The 19,853-nt window shown below is 38.6% G+C and overlaps 1 protein-coding gene across 4 annotated transcripts; it reads right to left on the bottom strand.

Moving 5' to 3' along the window:
• Window positions 1–440: 440 nt before the first annotated feature.
• On the bottom strand, window positions 441–18,688 carry caprin1a (cell cycle associated protein 1a). Of its 4 annotated transcripts, none has more exons than XM_056268533.1 (19): window positions 18,530–18,688; window positions 17,713–17,844; window positions 15,364–15,426; window positions 15,176–15,262; window positions 14,742–14,980; window positions 14,586–14,668; window positions 9,426–9,578; window positions 9,288–9,337; window positions 9,072–9,155; window positions 8,526–8,705; window positions 8,362–8,452; window positions 4,752–4,804; window positions 4,563–4,673; window positions 4,350–4,478; window positions 3,529–3,682; window positions 3,226–3,426; window positions 3,025–3,131; window positions 2,855–2,915; window positions 441–1,093 (listed from the first exon to the last, which is right to left on the bottom strand). In XM_056268533.1, the coding sequence occupies exons 2-19, from the start codon at window positions 17,842–17,844 to the stop codon at window positions 1,029–1,031; spliced, it is 2,043 nt and encodes a 680-aa protein (XP_056124508.1). In that variant the 5' UTR covers window positions 18,530–18,688; the 3' UTR covers window positions 441–1,028. The 4 variants fall into 4 exon arrangements, with proteins under 4 accessions (XP_056124508.1, XP_056124509.1, XP_056124510.1 ...); XM_056268534.1 differs by having other exon boundaries at window positions 3,226–3,384; XM_056268535.1 differs by having other exon boundaries at window positions 4,350–4,430.
• Between the last annotated feature and the right edge of the window lie 1,165 nt (window positions 18,689–19,853).

Below are 19,853 nucleotides of genomic sequence, written 5' to 3'. Positions count from 1 at the left end.
ACTTTTATCAAATGTGCTTACATTAATTCGGTTAAATCTGGCATATTATTTGCTTGTAAAGATGTTTAAACAATAATTTTTACATGGGTTTTTTGGGTTTAAACTTTAAGGCATTGTGTTTTCATAGCAACAAAGATCAAAAATTGGATATAACTACACCGGAAAAGGATTAGGTTGAGCTAAAAAAAAAGATGATGCCACAATGCTTTCAATTTAGCTTAACTTGTACTGAACCCAGAACTAGTATAAAGTGGGTTCTAGGTCACAAGTTTCCGGTTGACCCATCAAAAACTCTTTGTGACCATCATATCAATCAAGCACTAATAATCCCAAAAAAAATAGCAGAGTTTAAGATATTAAATGCACAAGTGTATTTGGCTTCAAAGAAGATTCGATCTGCTCTTCACACTAAACGCGTGCAGAATAACTTTTAAAGTGGCTTGTCCTTCAAAAATCATTTATTTGTTAGCATTAAGTCTAATCAACAGTAATAGGAAGAAATACAATGAAGCAGTCATTCAGCCACATACAGTACAATGCATTTCCTGTAAACCATTTGGCTGAGCCAAAAAAGAGAAAATAACATGATACAATACAGTACGTACAAGAAAATTCTTCACATTCACTTAACAGTTCGTTTGGCCAAAAACTAAGTGCCTTTGGTATACGGTGTACTTCACATTCAAAATCTAGTGGCTGTTCCCAGCTACCAAGTCATTATTCCACCAAGATCGATTAAAATCCAGACACCCATAATCAAAGGCACGTGTTCTGTCTCAAATGTGTAAAGGCTGTGCAATAGCATATGATTGAGAGAAAGCTTTGAGAGCTCTGAGCAATTACAGTGCTGGGAGTGCTATAGTCTCATTGATACTGTACTTTCCCAAAACCATAGATTGTGTCCTTACTTGCTAAGATGCAGTCATCTAACTACATGGTCTGGAGTGGCACGGCTCGAGTTTGAGAGTCCAAATGAGTGGAGGAGATAAAAGGGTGGAACAGGGCTGATATTGGCTAAAGGACTAGGTTTAGCTGGTCTGTTGGGCAGCCATGGGACCCATTCCTCTGCTGGACCGATATGATCCCCCACGTCCTGAAACCCAAATACATCAGAAAATCAATGCTGAGTTAAATAGTCTAGTCGCATTCAATGATTTCAGTGCCAATTACAATGAGCACTTTCCCTGCTTTTGACATGATATAAGCTGTTCCTAAATCACCAAGCAGCACAATAAAGTATGCACATTATCTACATTTATACTACAAGTATTAAAATGCAAACTGTAAATCCTACAAACTACAAGAGATTCATCCGAACAGCTCCAGAACTCATTATAGCCCTCAAATACTCTCACATTTACTCAAGCCTATATACAAGGCTCTGCAAATGTAATAAAGCTAAAACATCTTTAGCAGTTAGAGAAAATGTCAGTAGCAACATAATTGCGCGCAGCAGGATTCTCTGATATTTGCATGACTTTTTTTTCCAGATATTTCTTTGCACATAATTTTAGGAAAGCTAAAACAGATTTTTACAATCCACCAAACGGCTGCTAATCTTCAGGTCACGCAAGACCATTTAAGGGACAAGTCACCCCAAAATAAACATTTTGCATCATTTACTCACCCTTATGCTATTCCAAACCCATATTTTTCCTTGTGTTGACGGTATATGCCAACAATAAGGGGATATTATGCCAGATGTTATTTTCTTTCAGCTTTTTTCCATACAATGAAAGTGAATTGTGATCAGTGAGTCAAGTAGTCTATGCAACTTTTAGATTTAATATTTAAAGTACTCCTATATTTTTCTGTCATGGTCACCATTCACTTTCATTGTATAGAAAACAGCAGTGTCAACATTGCACTAAACATGTTCATATTCCAAGGAATAAAGAAAATCATAACAGTTTTGGTATGACAGAATTTTTTTTTTTACTTAAAGCAGGAAAAGCAGTGCATCAGCTATGGATTGATTTGGAGCAATGTCATTTATCGCTTCCCCGATTGGAGGTAATCTGAGAGCCATTTTGTTTGATTAACTCTTCACACCCAATTAATACAAACTCTTAAGCTTGTTGAAAAGCAGGATATAATAAATGGCGCAAGGGGCAGGAAAGCAAACAGCAGAGTTGCAGAAAATGGACCGATAAGCGGATCAATCACCTGCCTCCCATTAGAAGACTAAAAGAAACAGTCAACCTCAAACACTTTAGCAGACAAAGGGTCACAGGAGAGGTGAGAGGACTTCTCAGCATGGAGAGCAAAAAGGAAGCAGCGGCAGACAAGCAGGTAATGCAACACATCTTTATTGAAACATTCTCTCAAGGAGTGACATGAGCATACAAAGGGGAGGACAGCAGAAAACAAAAAATCTTCAAATGAAATGGGGTGAAAAAACAACAAAAAAAAACCAAACAATTAATGCCTTCAGTACCCAATAAACAGGCAAGAACCAAGTGTGGGAAAGGGAACAGGCCAAAAAAATATCAAAGAACACTCCTATGGATTGGACCGACAGTGGCAGTTAACTTTTTGCATTTTCTTTTATAAAAAAAATAAATTAATGAAAATCTTTCAAGTTTACAGGAATATCTATGTTTTAAACACAACCTGGCTGAAAAATCACAACACTGACAGTTTCAGCTCTCCACTGTGTCTCTGTAAAACACATTAGTATATTAAAATCATCAAAGTGGGCTTACTTGAATCAATAAGCCAAAACAATAACAAAACCACTGATAGGAGTAAAAATATGGGCTAGGGGAAACATTCTCAATAACTGAATGTTCAAAGTGGCCAAAAAGAAACAAGTCTTCCCAAAGATTTTAGGATCGCATCGCTTGAGCATTACCTCGAGAGCAACCTCGAGGTCCCTGGGTAGCTCCTCGCTTGAAGCTTTGCTGATATCCGTCCTGTAAAGAAACCACACGGAACTTCAAAACATAACCGATTACAGAAACGCATATTTAGGACTTCTCAAATCTCCACAAAGCTACATGGTATTCATTTTCTTGAAGTTACCCGTTGGTAGGTGTTGTTGGAGTAATCTCGTGGAGTGCTGAACTGAGTTTGCCCATATCCGGTGTTAGGAGTGTTGGGGAACGGAGCACGATATCCATCGTATCCACCTAAACATAAGGGGAAAAAAAGGTTTGATTGTATGATTTCGTACTGGAGTTCAGACTAGAATGTCTCGGCACAGATTAAAGAAGTCTGTCTCACCTCTAAATCCATTTGATGGTCCACGGTAGCCGTTCAAAGCACCTCTAGGATTTCTGGGTCCAGCTCGTGGCATTGCTCTGTTGCTGTAAAAGGACTGACCTGGCCGCCCAAACCCTGTGCCCTGCCCCGAGGGCTGCTGAGGTGCAGACTGGTGTCCCCCTGCAGACGGAATACCTTGGTCTTGAGAATGGAAAGGGCCAACTAATAAGAAAAAAAGATATTTATTTGTACATCTTTACACATTACACAAAAACAATTAGTTAAAACTGTAAAATGGCACAACTTTAATGGCAAATCTCTTACCTGACTGCAGGGCTTCTTGAGGGATTTCCTGCTGCTCAGCTGGAAGGTTGGCCTGTGTGCTGTAGCCTTGACCGTAACCGCTCTGATATTGGCTAGAAATCTTCTGTGAGTCTATCTCACTGGTTGGAGGAACTGGAGCATTCAAATTGAACACCTAATGGAGGAGAGAACATGTAAGCATATCAAAACTAGCATGCGGCATCCATTTATTTGGACGTTTGTGCCATGTCAGCCTTTAAGACTATTAGGTCAATAAATGTTTAAACGGAGATAAGGGATAGACAAACAGGACATCATTTATCTACACAAGTACAAAAACACTTGACATTACTAAACACTTTTTTTTAAAATAAAAATCATTGACTGTTAGTTATAGTCATGCAAGTGACTGTAATGGCTCATCCACAAATGGTGGACAATAGGCTTGAACATGATAAACTGAAATGCTGATGTTCATAGAAATGTATCTTTTTAAACAAAACAAGCCTGTCAGGGGCCATTCACACGGTATGCGTTTTTTTCCCCCCGTTTAAAAACATGAGACGCACAGCACTTCAATTAAAAAAAAAAAAGGTCCAAATGCTAATTTTTAAAAAAGTTGAACTTGACTTGAGATGCGAGACGTGATCGCAATGGTCAAACATTTCTGTATAGCACTTGTTTACATGGAAAGACAATGGAAAAGCAGCACCATGTAATGCAAAAATGTGTTCTGTGTGAACGGCTCCTTACGCAGCATGACAAACAGAACAGAAGCAGAATGGAGACAAACTCTGAGGGGGTGAATTTGGAGAGGGTGAGGTAGACAGGTTGAGGCCTACCGCTTGCATGGACTGGAATGGAGCTGCGTTAACGTTGATGCCGCTGTGAAGGGGTTTGGAGACAGGCTGAAACACCTGGGGCTGAGAGGAAGGGGTGGGGGGCTGCTCAGACGACAGAGGCATGGAAACCTAGGGTGTATATCCTACGTCACTCACATATCTATGCCATAGTGTACACACAGCATCTGTGAAGACTGTGGTGTACGACGTTACCTGCTGGGGGTCAATGGAGTCTGTCTGTGGTCGGGGCTCAGAGTTATGAGGGGGCTGATAGAGAGGGGGTGTGGAGGAGTAAGCCTCTTTTGGAGCCGAGACCATCGGGACCTGGAAACCAAAACGGAAAAGGGTTTCAGGAACGCCTGAAAGCATGTCTGAAAGCATGTTTTTGGTCATTGAACTTACTTGCGTGTGTTCAGGCTGCACAGAAAGAGCATTGTGTTGGGGGAGTCTGGATTCTGTATCAGCAGAAAACATTGAAAGAGTAAAATTTTAGGATATTAGTGGCATGAACTGGTTTTGGTAATTGAAAAAAAAAAAGCTGAAATAAAAACTATTGGCAACTACCTAAAACAAGTTGAAGTACTAAAATGACTAAAACTGAAAGCATTAAAAGTTTTATAAAAAAAAAATATATATATATAAAAAATATATAAAAAAAGACAAGCCCATAAAATTACTGAACCTTAACACTGAATATATATATTAGGGTTGTGCCGATAGACGATAGTATCGTGTATCGACGATAGTATGAGATATCGCCGATGGCAGATGCATTTGATGATATCAATATGATAATTGGCTCGTTTTACCATTAATGTATTAAATAATAATAATTATTATTATTACTATTATAAAGATAGTATTGTTATTAAATTAATATTAGGATAAAATTGATTTGCCTTGCCTAAATTCATAACAACATCACCACATAGCCTAACACTTGCGACAACACCGACACGCACGTATAAGGACTCCTCTAAGAAAATGTTTTTAAAACAGACTAAAAAAACTACATCCCACATCAAAATTGAATTGCAAGGTGATCCATTCATTCACAAATTGTCAAGAGTGCTTGTTTTAACAGACGCATCATTCTTATACAGATCCAAGATGAAAACGGCATTGTTGTTCGTCAGCATTTTGTTTCCATAGCACATTAACAAAACATTTAATGACACTAATAACACTAAAAACAATACAATTAGGCTACTAAATATTAATAATAATAATATCACTAAAATGATATAGGCCTAATAACAGTCTTTAGTTCACGAGCACAGCACAACTCTGCCATCTGTGAAAATCAAAAGCAGCTTCAAACACTTGTTTAACAATAAATATTCTTCTATTTTTTTCACTGTCATTAATGTAGAAATATTAAGCCAGTAAATTAAGATAGTCGCTATACCGTTATATCCATCGTCGTCTCTGAGAGAACACGGTGTTAATGCAGCGACAGATGCCGAAAGCACAGTCCGCTTTTACTTTCACTTTCAGGGAATGAGCGCGTTTACATGCACGTTCTTAACCCGATTATGCTGAATAAACTGACAATGCATGTGGTCATGTAAACGCATTAACCCGTTTTCCTTTATCGGAGTCAAGTCATAAGTTTATGTATAAACCGATCGACTCGATTTTTGCCCCTTACTCTGATTTCTCCCGGCATTTAAAACGCATTAACCCGCGTTCTTTAGGCTTATTGAAGTGTGCATATGTGAAGTGCATCCAGGCAGAGAGAGCACTGGTAGGAGAACATATCGCAAACTCAGAGTCTTTCTTGACCCAAGAAATTATTAAAACGTGTTTTCATCTCGTGCAGAAATACAGTCAAAATGCTGCATCAGCATGAGAGGATAATGTGTGTCTGTAAATTTCCCGCTGACATGTTGAAATACTCTGAGTCAGATACAAAAATGATTAGGATCTTTTTTTTACCTCACTATACCGGGAAATAACCTAATCAAGCCTATTAATAAACACCCCACCATGGCTAGCAAAATAGGAAAAAGATTCTCGTATATAAAACGAAGTAATAAAACAAGCAAATTAATGAGTAAATAATCAAGTTAATAATAAAATAAGTAAGCCCCGCCCCCCTCACGATAATATCGTGTATCGCCGATCTCACAGGCTGACGATAAGACGATATAAATATGGAGCATATCGTCCAACACTAATATATATATATATATATATATATATTAGTGCTGGGCAACGATTACAATTTTTAATCGCGATTAATCGCATGATTTTCTTGCGATTAATCGCATTGTTACGCGCAAACTTTAATAATGAATTCTAAAGTAGTGTATTACTCACTTTTGATTTAAATGTACTGCTATACACACAAAAGTGTAATAACATGTGGTTTGCAAAAACTTTAAACAAATAAGGTGCTTTATACCAGCAGTATTCCCTTTACACAGCAATAAAATATTTATTGTAAATCTCAACTTAAACATTAATGTAATCAAATCAAATATTAAAACAAAGCTATTTGCCACTGCCAGGGCATTACCTTGTATCTAGCTTGTTAAAACAAGTCCAGTTTTCTTGGTTTTTTTCTTAATAGGTATCAACAGGTGTCTTTTAGCAGCAGAAACAGTCTATGTAGTCAGAGGTCATGAGATACAAGTCGACCAACGTTACTTCTCTGATAGTAGTTTAGGTTTGGTCATGCCATGGTTTCCCACGTACACTAAGATTGCATTAAACAGAGGTAAAGCCCAATTTATACTTCTGTACCCTGACGTGCACCTCTCCAAAAATGTAACAACGCATCAACTCTACGCGCACCGCAAGCGCTGTGATTGCAAGAACCGCTCCACGGGTTTCACATGCTCCCTCTGCATGTGTAATTGCGCGTCAACGCGGACAACGACGCAGAAGTAAAACCAACCAACGCGTAGTGTATAGCGTAAGTCCGACACAGAAGTATAAATCAGCCTTTTAGTGGTGAATTGGTCGAGCACAAGGTGCAGCGACAAGCGGGTGCGTTCTGTGAAACTGTTGCGGTCATGCTCGCCTCACGCACGCACGCGCCCGCCCGTTGCCGAAGTTGAATTGTCTAAAAGGACTTTGATTGTCTATAACTTTTTGTACACGACGACGCGCAGTACAAATCATTGGAAGAGAGACTGATCCTCGGCTCGCTGTTTGTGAGTTTCCAATATTTAAATAGTTATCAGGACATCAACAGAAGGGAATTCACATTGCAGAGCATCCCCGCTAAACTACATGCAGGCACATCAGGTAAAGTTATGTATAATTTTAATTTAAGTTAAAAAGACTACAGCTGCGTAGCGCACAGAAGCCGTTGCCATGGTTACTATCCATAGAGCGCCTGTCATTCACTCGCGGAGCGCTGTCTCCCTTTCTGTTCACCTGAGAGAACCTGCCAAAGCCTCTCTCCACTGCTGGTTTGGGTGGGTTATTTGCCGGCTGACCAACATCCCACCCCTCCTGTGATCCATGGTTTGACTGTAGGCCTATGTCCTATTCAGAGCCAGTGAGCAACGGACTTTCAAAATAAAAAAAATAAAAAAAACTGCGTTAACGCGCGATAAAAAAATTGTGGCCATTAATTAATAAATGCGTTAACACGATAATAACGCGTTAACTTGCCCAGCCCTAATATATATATATATATATATATAATTCAACATTTATTTTCTAACAATATTACCATTTATTGTTTTTTATAATAAACAAAACAAGTATTAATAAATGCTACAATAGTAATGAAATACCATAATCGCACTAGTGCAAAGAATCTTTGGACTTCGCCATAGCTCTCAAACCAAATATGATGCCAGCCATTGAAAAATCAACATTATTTGGTCACAAGTCACAAAAACCAATGGCATCAGATGATGTCAATGATGCCCAACCTGACATGATGCATCGAAAGTTGCCATTTTCGAATAATAAGAAAAAACTCCCATGAGAGTATAAATTTAAAAATTTTTGCTTTTAGAGCACACTACTACTTTAAAGTTTGTATACCAACCTGGTGGACAGACCATCTGAGCAGGTTTCATGGGCTGCGCCGACACAATTGCAGGATCTAAAGGCGGTCCCTCAAACTCTAGCATGGAGTCCTGTCCACATTACACAAGTTAGAAAAGGCCACTGCTACATTTGAAGAGATGAATGAAACATTCTGCAGTTTACCTGCATAAAGTTGAAGGTACCCTGCATTTGAGCCATGAGATCTTGTACCACCTGCTTTCGGACCACGGGATCTGTTGCAGGAGTAGGGAGGACGGCGTTCAGTGTGTGTGGTTCTGAGCTGACCAGAGCTGGGCTCATGGCTGCAGGGGGCTGCTGAGGTTGCTGAAGGGCACTGACCGCCTGAAAACCAATGATCACATGGTGTAAACAAGAAAATAAAAACCGTTTGGCCTTTTTTTGACAAATGAAGTCAGGGTTCCTACAAATTTCCAAACCGCTCTGTAAATTTCAGACCTTATTTAACAAATGGTTAGTTCATACAGCGTTATTTTCAGCTTTATATTTGGTATATAGTACAGTCATCTGTAAATATTTTTTTCATTTTCTCAGGGGTTTTTTCATTGATTTTCTGGAGGTGACAACATTTTCTTTTATAGAAAACTAAATAGGGTCAATAGTCTGAAAATGCAAATATTTTTCCACACTCTGCTTTCTTTTTTCCATACTTTTCCAAGCTGTGTAGGAACCCTGTGAAGTGCATCGTACCTGAGAGCTCGTGTTCCACTCTGCTCCTTGTTCTTTGTCACTGCTGGAGTAGGTGGTTTCTGGAACGAACTGTCTGTTTACAAACTATTAGGAACAAAAGAGGTGAAGAGCATTAAGAATGCTATGGCGTAAGTAGTGCAGTCCAGGAAATGTTTACACAAAATTAAGGTTTACTCCGAGCATGTACATAAAAAGTATAGTAATATCAATTCGCACCTCTGTTGATTCAACCTCAATAGTTTCTGTGTATTCTTGAGCTGATCCCTCTGTGAAAAGACAAGAACATCAACACAAGCCATCAGCTGTGCGAGGAAGCATTAATTTTCTCTGAAATTTGACGGCTTTTGTTTTTACCTGGCTCAGCGGGGCGGTCCTCGCTCTCTGATGACTCCGCTGCTGCTGCCGCAGCCCCCGTCTCTTCTTCACACACTCCATTCTGATGTGTTTGAGTACGATCAAAGTACCCACTTAGCAGCATCTTGTCCAAGGTTTCCTTAAGGGCTTTGTCTGTTAAAGTAACATAAAATGCAAGGGGTCAAGGTTTAGCATGGTCCACAGTTAGTCTCTAATCATTTGGACTCAAAAAACATCTTTCTTCACAGAAGGTAATTTCAACTTAGCCCACAAACACTGTTTCAGCAACAATATCAGCAAACAAATACAGCAATGTCTCATAAGCTGAGTTTGCACAATCTGATACTATCGTGATTCCCACCCTCTCTGTAGGAATATGCAAGCAGGGCCTGTCCATCATTGAAACCTCCAGCAGAGAGGCTTTGCGCACACTACTGGCTGCCTGCCCAGCTGCTGACGTGGGTCACAAGTCAGCATGAAGCACTGCTGACCCTCATGGGCCCGAGACAGAGCAAAGCTTTCAAAAGCCATTGCAAGTGCCACCATTCACAGGGAGGCCAAGCGAGGGAGAGCAAATATTAGTTTGATTATACAGTTGACAATGGATCAAGAGTCAAGTAAATTTTGACGATTACAAACGCAATTTTGAAACAAACAAATAAACAAAAAAGACAATGACACAAGCAGTGAAAACAAAAACAAATTACACTTACGAAATGGTTCTTTTTAAAACATTTACGAAACAGCCTTAAACTCACTCGTGTTAGCGGTTTGAATCAGATTCACTCATCCTGTAAACAGTTCTAGTAGGGATTGTTAAAGTCTCACAATCCTAAAATATACACCACCCTTTACTGACTGGTTGTTCAGATGACAGTGTTATTAAAAGTGTTAGTGAAGATAAACATTCACAATAGAGCTTTGTTATTAGGGGTGTAACGATACACAAACCTGACGGTTCGGTTTGTCCCACGGTTTTGAGGTCTCGGTTCGGTTCGATTCGGTTCGGTTCATTTCGGTGGGGTGGGGGGGGGTTTAGAAAGCTAAAATTGCTTTTATTTTTTATTAAACAGTGCTTTAATGAACAAATTGTGTCCTTGTCTTTAAATTAATTCAATTACAAGTAAACGTTTCTCAAGGATAACAAAATTATCTGCTAATGCTGTAAACTACAGCCCTTACTTGCACATTACTTGCACATTACTATAACATTAAAGCTTAACAACAGAGCCTAGACTTTTAGCCTAAATGATATAATAATAATCAACACTCAAATAACAAATTGTATGAAAACATGTAAACTGCACATAAGGCAATTTTTGCATTAACATGTTTTTACTCTAATTTGTTATTGTTATATAATAATTTACACAGTTGCTGTTATTTTCATGACAACTATTTTAAACATACATTAATTAATCAAGATATCATAAACAGGTTAAGTAAAATATAATATATAGGCTAATATATAGCATTTATTTAGTGAAAGAGTTAGCAAACCAGCAAGCTGTGGACACTGAATGACTTGCCTGAGGTAAATATAAAGCTATGTGAAAAACTAAGCGTTTTATTGACGTATTTCCGCTGTTGAAACACTGATTGAGTGTTTACACGAGTTATGATGCCTTTCAGTAAGTATACTGTATCTTTCAACATACCTTCGGGTGTCCATTCATGTTTATTCTGTAACTGAGGAAAGATGATCGCGCTCCGCGCTGCCGCATGCATACAGTGATATCTGTCACGCCACATCTAAGAGCGCCAAAACGGCATTTATTGTTTGCATTTCGTGATCAAATAGACATAATTTGAAAGATTACACCTTGCTTATTATCAAAAGTAACAAAACACTGAGCTTATTGCGATTATATGTGGTTAATGGTGGTTAGGCAACAGCCCTGTATTCGTTGTGTACACATAACGCATGAGGTGCAATGAGCCGGGGCTGGGCGGGGCCGCAGGGGGCGGGGCGTGTTCGGTTCGCCATGAGAGTATCGCGATACGTATCGTGGGTGGTGTATCGCGGTTTTTCGGTTCGGTTCAAATATCGTTACACCCCTATTTGTTATATATGACTATTACTGTCATAGGAATAATATTATAACATTATTATTATTAGTAGTAGTGGTATTATAGTATAGTAGTATATAGGGGTGAAACGGATCGCAGTTGATCCGTACGGACCAGGCCCCATGTTTTGTCTTGCCAATTTACACATTTACACAACTTGCGCACGGCCACACAGACAGAGAGAGAGAGACAGAGAGAGAGAGAGAGAGAGAGAGAGAGAGAGAGAGAGAGAGAGAGAGAGAGAGAGAGAGAGAGAGAGAGAGAGAGAGAGAGAGAGAGAGAGAGGAGGCAAGTTTCAGACAGCGCCCGAACACCAAATTAATTCCTCTTTCGCGTTTACCTGCACTTCAGCGGACACATACACACAAAATTATGTCAAAATACCCATCTCGGCAAGTATTCTCTCGGTTATGTCATAAGTGAACAGTAGAAAAAGAAACCGGATGTTTGTCATTTTATTCGGTCCGTGCATTCGGTCTTAAGACAGAAGATGAATAAAGATGATAAATATATATATATATATAGGGCAAATATGTCCACCCACCAGTTTCACAAAATCCTGTGGGAAACAGTATTCTATAATACTGGCACTCTTAATATATACATTACTAGGGGTGTGACGAGACACTTATCTCACGAGACGAGACACGAGATTGGGTTCACGAGAACGAGATGAGATTTTTGCACGATTTTTTGTACATGACAAAATTCATGACTGGAAAAATAGTATGCAGGTGCATTTTGAAATGTTTTAACTAATTATCTTCTAATGCATGTTATTTCAGGTCTACTTTATGAGTATGAATTATCAAATGCATTGAAAGAAAACAATATACAAGCACTGTAAAAGGTTTTTACTGACTGGCTTTTCTCCTGTATGATTTCACATGAGTCTCTTCAGACCTTACTGTACATTTATGAGCTTTCAGAACTTCTGATTGAGGCTGTGTGTGACCCAGTCCAGAGATGGGTATTGGGAGACAGACTATTGTATTTATACAGCCTTGTATTTATGCATCAGGGAGCTTGTGTTTTACTTTTACTTTCAAATTCGCGATTACGTGTACTCAGTGTATAGGGAGCGGCAGTGCTGCAAGTATCTTGTGCGCATTCTACAAGATTAGATATTTATCAGATGTTTAGGCTCTGTTGCGCAACGAATCCTCCGCCATCGTCACGCGATCAGTGAACTGTGATTCTTTCTGCACTGATTGCGACGGCAACTCGTGCTGGATGAGCAGAGCAGACTTTTACATTAGTTTATAATGGTTTTTATTTTTTATAAAAACAGCAAAACGACAGTTGAGACGAATGTGAGTGTAGCGGTGGAATATTCTATGCTTATTTCACCCTCACGCTTTGTCATCGCGAGACAGCTTTTCACTCGACAGGAAATCTCATCACATTTTAGTCTCGCGAGATCTTGTGCCACACCCCTAATATATATATATATATAAGTATATAAAATCAGGGTTCCTGCACACTTTTGAAAGTCAAATTTAAGGCTTTTTAAGACCTTTTTAAGACCTGAAGAAATCAAAATTAATACCGTACATTAGGGCTGTGCAGTATTGACAAAAATATATCTTGATATTTTCAACGTTTTGTTGATAATAATTAGATGATATTTTACTGATTGTGTTTTTGTGCTGGTGCCATGGCTGGTTTAGGTCTGTTGTTGACAGCTGACTCACGAAGATATTCATATTTTTCATATTCTATGCAGTGGTCAGTTCACAGCAGTGACAGAAATTAATATTTTAATTAAGGGGCAATATTTGCCACTTTAAATTGATTTTTTCAGGGGCATTTTCACCTATATATGGACATTTTTTCTAAACTTATTTAGAGTTATGCATCACCTTTAATGTCAAATACTATCATTCAAATTAAATTATACAGTAATTATACAATAATACTTAATTATCTAATAATCATACAGTACCACTGTTACAGTCAAATTAAATCATTCAATCAAAATCCATCTTTGCAGTGCAGAGGTGACAGAAGCGGCATCAGAAGTGGCATTAATTTATTTACACTCCATTTACAACTGCATAAATAAAGCTATGAGATATATATTTTTAAATCAATATTCAATATTTAAATATGAAATGATTTCTAATTTTAACATTTTATTTAAAGGGTACTTTAAATATGAAACCGCAGCGGCAAATCACTGTCTTAATAAGTGAGTTGAGGGAGTCATTCATTCAACCGATTCGTTCAAACGGCTGATTCATTCGGGAAAGAAGCAAGTGATTCGTTCAAAACGCGGATTTCAGTCAAGAAATAATCGCTGTCGGTTGCATTGAGACTCTGCTACGGTTTCATTTTGAAATTATAGTCGGCGAAATAAAGGGAAAACAAACAATATTGACAATATTGTGTCTAAAAAGTAACTCAATGTTAACTTATTGTTAATTTAACTGTTGTATAACATAAATATCACAATTGGAATTGTGCACGGGAAAACGGCACTCTTTCTGATGTGATATTCTAATATAAGAACATAATATGATATAAATATAAGACAAAAACTAACTTGGGGACATAACAGTTACACTGCACACATCACGCAGTGAAAGCACGAGAGACAAATGCGATGTCAGCTCGCAGTGCCTCGTACATTGTTAAAACAATGATTACAATATCATAAAAGACAATACACATCGCACACCATACGCACATAAAGAATGAACTTACAACTGAACTGACATTTACGAACTTTCTTCTCCTTCTCTCCTCTCGCGTGCAGGAGACAGTTATGCTGCCGCGACTCGCGAGTGACGCGAAATGTCACGTGAACTAGCAAATCCACAAAGATAGAATAATAAATAAATAAATAAAAATACGTACGCTAATTAGATGGTTTTAATTTGGAAAGCTTTTAGATATGTCTAAGTCAAAGTGTCATCTAAAATTTAAGACCTTTCATAAGTAAAAATAAGACTTTATGACTTTTTATGGCCTTAAATTTTAAAAATCTAATTTAAGACTTTAAGACTTTTTAAGGATCCGCGGGAACCCTGAAAATGTACCCCCAGAATGATACTCGTGTGGCAAACGCTGTCAGAAAACGTTACTTACATGTGGTTCCAGCCACAGCTTTATCCCTTCCTTCCATAACCTCCCACAAATGCACGGATGCTTCCTCAAACTGCTCAGCCAACCTAGAATCAAAAGTCATTTTGATAAAGATATCCCAACATGCCGAATTTTCTAACACAACTGAACTGTCCTCACCTTACGCTAGAGTCCCGCTCAGGCCCAATCAGCTTGTAGAACTCGTCCAGGCCCGTGAGTTCTGACTCTGTTAGCAAGGGGGCTTCCCCACTAGACTGAGTCAAGTCCTGCCTCACACTCTCCTCCCCCAGCTGCTCCAGCAGGTACTGCACCTCCAGCACTGCCTTCAGTCTCTTGCGCTCTGCCTCTTCCCTCTTCAACTGCTCCCGTCGTGTCGCCTTTTTCACCGTTTTCTGCATCTGCAAAAGAACAAACTTTAATATCAACTGGTCGAAACAAACTGGAACTCTGCGCTGAGGTCAAGACGAGACTGATTTTGTTGTGTCCCGCAGCATTTTTTGCATCAAAGGTTTTAGCCTAGATGGCGGGAGTGAGAGTGAATGTAAATGCTGAGATGACACTGAGGCAAACTTTAATAAAAAAAAACCACTTACCTCCACATTTAAAGCCAGGAAGTTCTTCTGCAACTCACGGGCAAAGTCCAAGTTGTGAGCCACCTCCGGAGCTTTAGATAAAGCCTCCTACACATATAAAACAAAATAGCATATGCATTTAATATATAAAACAATACCTGCTGATATATTGTAGCACAGAAAACAAGCGTTGAATATAGGCCACATACCAGCTGATCCTGGTTGAGGCGTTCTCCTTTGTTCTTCCTTGTCTGGTAATCATCCAGCTTGCTCTTAACAGAGAGTTTGCTCATATTAATGGTGAGGAGTGAAATGCACATGCAGATTAAAATGTAAAGTTGTCATCATATTTTATACCATTAAATTAATACCACAGAGTAGTCTGTTTTCACACTATATTATTGGTTGAGGTTCATAGTAAATTAAGATTCATCAGTCATGCACATTTCAGAAACCTAACGCTGTCTTAAAAGTCCAAAACAAATAAATTCTTGTCAGTAATGCAGTTAAAGATATTTATTACACGGCTCTGTGGAATACTTGATTCTGAATGGTCAATAGCGCCATCCAGTGGTAAGTTATTCCCCGATAACAACCGCTGAAAACAGATAACGCTGGCTCATCCGGGTCACTGAGTCAGCAGTACTACACACCTGCTAGGAACGTTTTTTCTACGTGGAAGTTTTGTGTTTGATGAGCTAATAAAATATTGAAACTCAGTCGAATCAATATTTTGTGTACAGTTATTTTATTATGCCATTCAGTATCGTGGACTCGCTCTCTCTCGTTGCACACAAACGCAGCTGCTGCCATTTTGTGACTATTGTTTTGTACACTGTTGGATTATGAGATACAAACAGGTACGATTTTAAAACATTTTAATCTGAAATCAATATATCTTATCCCCATAATTATATATGTAGCAAAATGCTGTGTAATATGAACGGCTGTATACCGTATCTCTTAAAGGGACAATGTGTACTTTTTTAAGTATTTTATTATTTAAAATCAATATTTTTATTCATAAATATGTCCTCAATGGTGTACAAATACCTCTGCCAATTATCTGACTTTTCCTCGTAAACGAAGAATTTATTATCTTTATATATATGGGACGGGTAGATCCACGGAGGCTTCCATGTAGTTCCGCCATCTTGAAAAACTATAATAGCAGAGAGGGACAAAAAGTACTAGGCCAACGCGTTTCCACAGCGCGTTTTCGTTCAGAGCCAGCGTGACGTAACTGAAAGCAGCTGAAACGGAGGAGCAGAGCAGTGAGATCGAGACGTTTGTCACTGCCCCGGCAAGTTTAAAAGGCTGCATTGCAAATCCTCGTCGCCAGGAAAGTCCAAAATAGATCGTAAAAGGAAACGTGACCGGAGATTACAAAAAACACGAGTTAATGTCGGGATAGCTTTTTCCAGGTGGATAGAGCTAATGCAGGAGAAAGATTTCAAAAGAGACGCTGAAGTCCTGCTTTCTTCTCGACAGGTAAGTCAATGTTACAGTCTTAATTACAAGCTTTTTTTCATTGTTTGGTTGTGTGCTTTATTTTATAGAAAGATGAACATTTATAGTTAAAGTTGATGATGATGATATCTAACAATGCACGTACTTCAGAAAATATAACGAATAAAGGCATAACTGCTTATTACAATAGTTCATGTTTTTCACAGTCAGTAATTCATACTGCAACATTCGTTTGTTCGTTGTGTCAAGTTGCTGTTTGTTTGAAATAACAAACCTGTTCACCCGAAGGAACACTCGACGAAGTGCCATTAGAAGACATCCTGTCATAGCTTTTTGGTACATAATGGCTACCGTAGATGCAACGTGCATTTGAAAAAGCGAGGCGCTGGAGAGCACAATTCGTTTGAATGCAAAATACATTTTCACCGCTAGATGGGAGAAATTCCTACACATTGTCCCTTTAAATGTCTGTTTAGTTTGAACTTGCCGCGGTGCAACTGCTCTTTCTGCGGAAGCTTTGCGTTTAAAGACCTAATAAAATATTTCAACACAGATCAATATTTCATGTTTAATTATTTACTTATGTGGCAAGTAGCCGTGTAATAAGCGGGATAATGTACATCCAGCCGGTGGTTCTCTCAAAATACCCCCCTTGAGGCTGATCAAGACCGTCCTCATCCTCCTGTCGGGGGTTATTTTGAGAGAACCACTGGCTGGATGTACATTACCCCTCACGTGACATGTAAGACACTACATCAGTATTAAGAAAGAATTGTGGCAGATTTCAAGTAAAACAGGATATTCAATGAAAAGAAAAAATGAATAGGAGAGGACTAGATTTTTGTTTGAACTGATTTGATTATAAAATATGGCCATCCCATACTACAAATGAAGCCAGTGTTGCAAAAACATTGACTGCATTTATGTCAATCTACATTAGATAACTAGCATGATTTCTGTGAAATTTTTAATGAAATATTACAAAGACAAACATTTTCTTTGGAATTACATGCACTGATAAATAGTGCACAATAATACAAGGATTTTGTATGAAGTAAATAAATAGGGTCCAGTAAAAATTAAGTTACCTTTTTCTTTTCCATGTTGCGAACCTTCTTGTCAATCACACCAAGAACTTGCTTGAGGCCATCAGATGGCGCAGAGCCCAAATCCGGACTGGAGGAGTGAACAGCATTGTCGCCAGTGGTCACTGATGGCATCTGTAAAGATAAAGCCAATGATGATTTGTTGTCATATTTTTCAGATGTCAAATCATTAACAAAATGCATGGAAATGTATAATTGTATCTGAAGATATTCAATGATATATTTGTACATGTCAAAAAGAAACGAGATTCAGCTCATTTAAAACTCAAAATGTAAGCCTGCATTTTTGGTCAAGAGAGCAAACAAAGGTCTATCAGGAATTCCAACTGAAGGCACTGAAACCCCCACTTGTCTGGGATGAACCCCCAATTTTCTAAATCCATCAATTCTTATATAAACAAACTGCCAATCATCCACAACAGAGCAGAAGGAGATTGTTATCCTTGCAGCACCTACAGTATAATTCAGCGTGATCCTAAAACGCTTTAAAGTCTAGCAGACTCAAATCTTTCTTCTTGGCCGGATGGTCCGACTGCTGGCCAAAAGCACACCCCTGCTTCAGCTCTAATACTAATAGCTATACGTATTAACACACAACAGAATGAATGAGCAATCAGACGTCATATAACACATAAATGTAAACATATAAACACAAAACTGCAGTTAGAGGTTCAAACTTTAATCGGGAGCTATTAGATTCTCTGACTTAGCGGAATGTGAGCGTTAGCCGCTAGCTTGAGCTGGTCATCGCTTTCGTGGATGCAGAACATTGACAATTCTTATAACCGTGGCGTCTTACCTTTACTTTCAATGTTTTGAAAGATTTATTTGTATAATACAGTTGGATTTCAGTGTTTTAGATGTTATTTTCTACAAGTATAACAGACGCTCCCCGGCAACTCCAGCAGCTCCGCGAGTTTCGTCTTAACAATGCAGAAGCGCTGAAGGACCCTTGTAGGTGTCTGTGTCTGTGCCTGAACTCATATCCAAAATAAGGTATTATTTATAAACAAACCCCTTATTTATAAACAAGGTCATTCTTTAAAAAAAAATATTTTATAGATATTGTGTCAGATATTTGTCACCACTCTGTATACTGGGCCTGTCCGTCCAAAAACATATATATTGATCCCTTGACGGTTCTCTTAGTTTTGACCGATTAAATACTTCTACAGTGAACATTATTGAAAAAAAGATATAATATAAGTAAAATAAAAACAGAACCAAGTGCTTCCAAACTTGTGGAAGAATATACTGACTTATTTTAAATCTCTGTCTGTCTGTCTGTCGGTCTGTCTGTCTGTCTGTCTGTATATATATATATATATATATCTATAGTCACCTTCATTTGGGCTATGTAACTCGTAATTACAGAAAGAGCTTTATTGCCAAGTGTGCTTGCACACACAAGGAATTTGTTTTTGGTACTGAGGCTTCCAGTGGACATATACAAATACAAATACAACAAGAAACATAATACTACAAATTATAAGAATAAAAAATAAAAATATAAATATATGAGAATAAAAAGTATCACAGTTGGGTTTAGTCAGAATAGACATTTTCAGATTTACAGATTATGAACATATTTACAGTGTTTTGAATATTATAAATAAATAAATCTACATATAAGTATTACCTGAGTTGTAGGGTATTGCACTAAACAGTGGGAGTATTGCACTTAAGGCATATGCCTTGGGAGGAGTGTTAACTGTTCAGAAGGGAGATGGCCTGTGGGAAGAAACTGTTCCTGTGCCGAGATGTTCTAGTGGCCAGTGATCTGAGTCGCCGTCTTGACGGTAACAGTTCAAACAGGAGGTGTCCAGGGTGAGTGGAGTCTGTGATGATTTTACCTGCTCTCTTCCTCACTCTGGAAGAGTACAGGTCCTGGAGGGTTGGCAGGGGGGCACCAATGATCCTCTCCGCAGTCCGGACTGTCCGTTGTAGTCTCCTGATGTCTGATTTGGTAGCTGAACCAAACCAGACAGTGATGGAAGTGCATAAGACAGACTCAATGACGGCTGAGTAGAACTGAATCAGCAGCTCCTGTGGCAAGTTGAACTTCCTCAGCTGGCGAAGGAAGTACAGTCTCTGCTGGGCCTTTTTCACAATGGAGTCAATGT

The sequence above is a fragment of the Rhinichthys klamathensis genome, unplaced genomic scaffold (genome assembly GCF_029890125.1).
Source record: "Rhinichthys klamathensis goyatoka isolate OS25496 unplaced genomic scaffold, OSU_Roscu_1.1 h1tg000275l_1, whole genome shotgun sequence".
NCBI lineage: Eukaryota > Metazoa > Chordata > Actinopteri > Cypriniformes > Leuciscidae > Rhinichthys > Rhinichthys klamathensis.
This window is presented reverse-complemented; position numbering and strand designations above follow the sequence as displayed.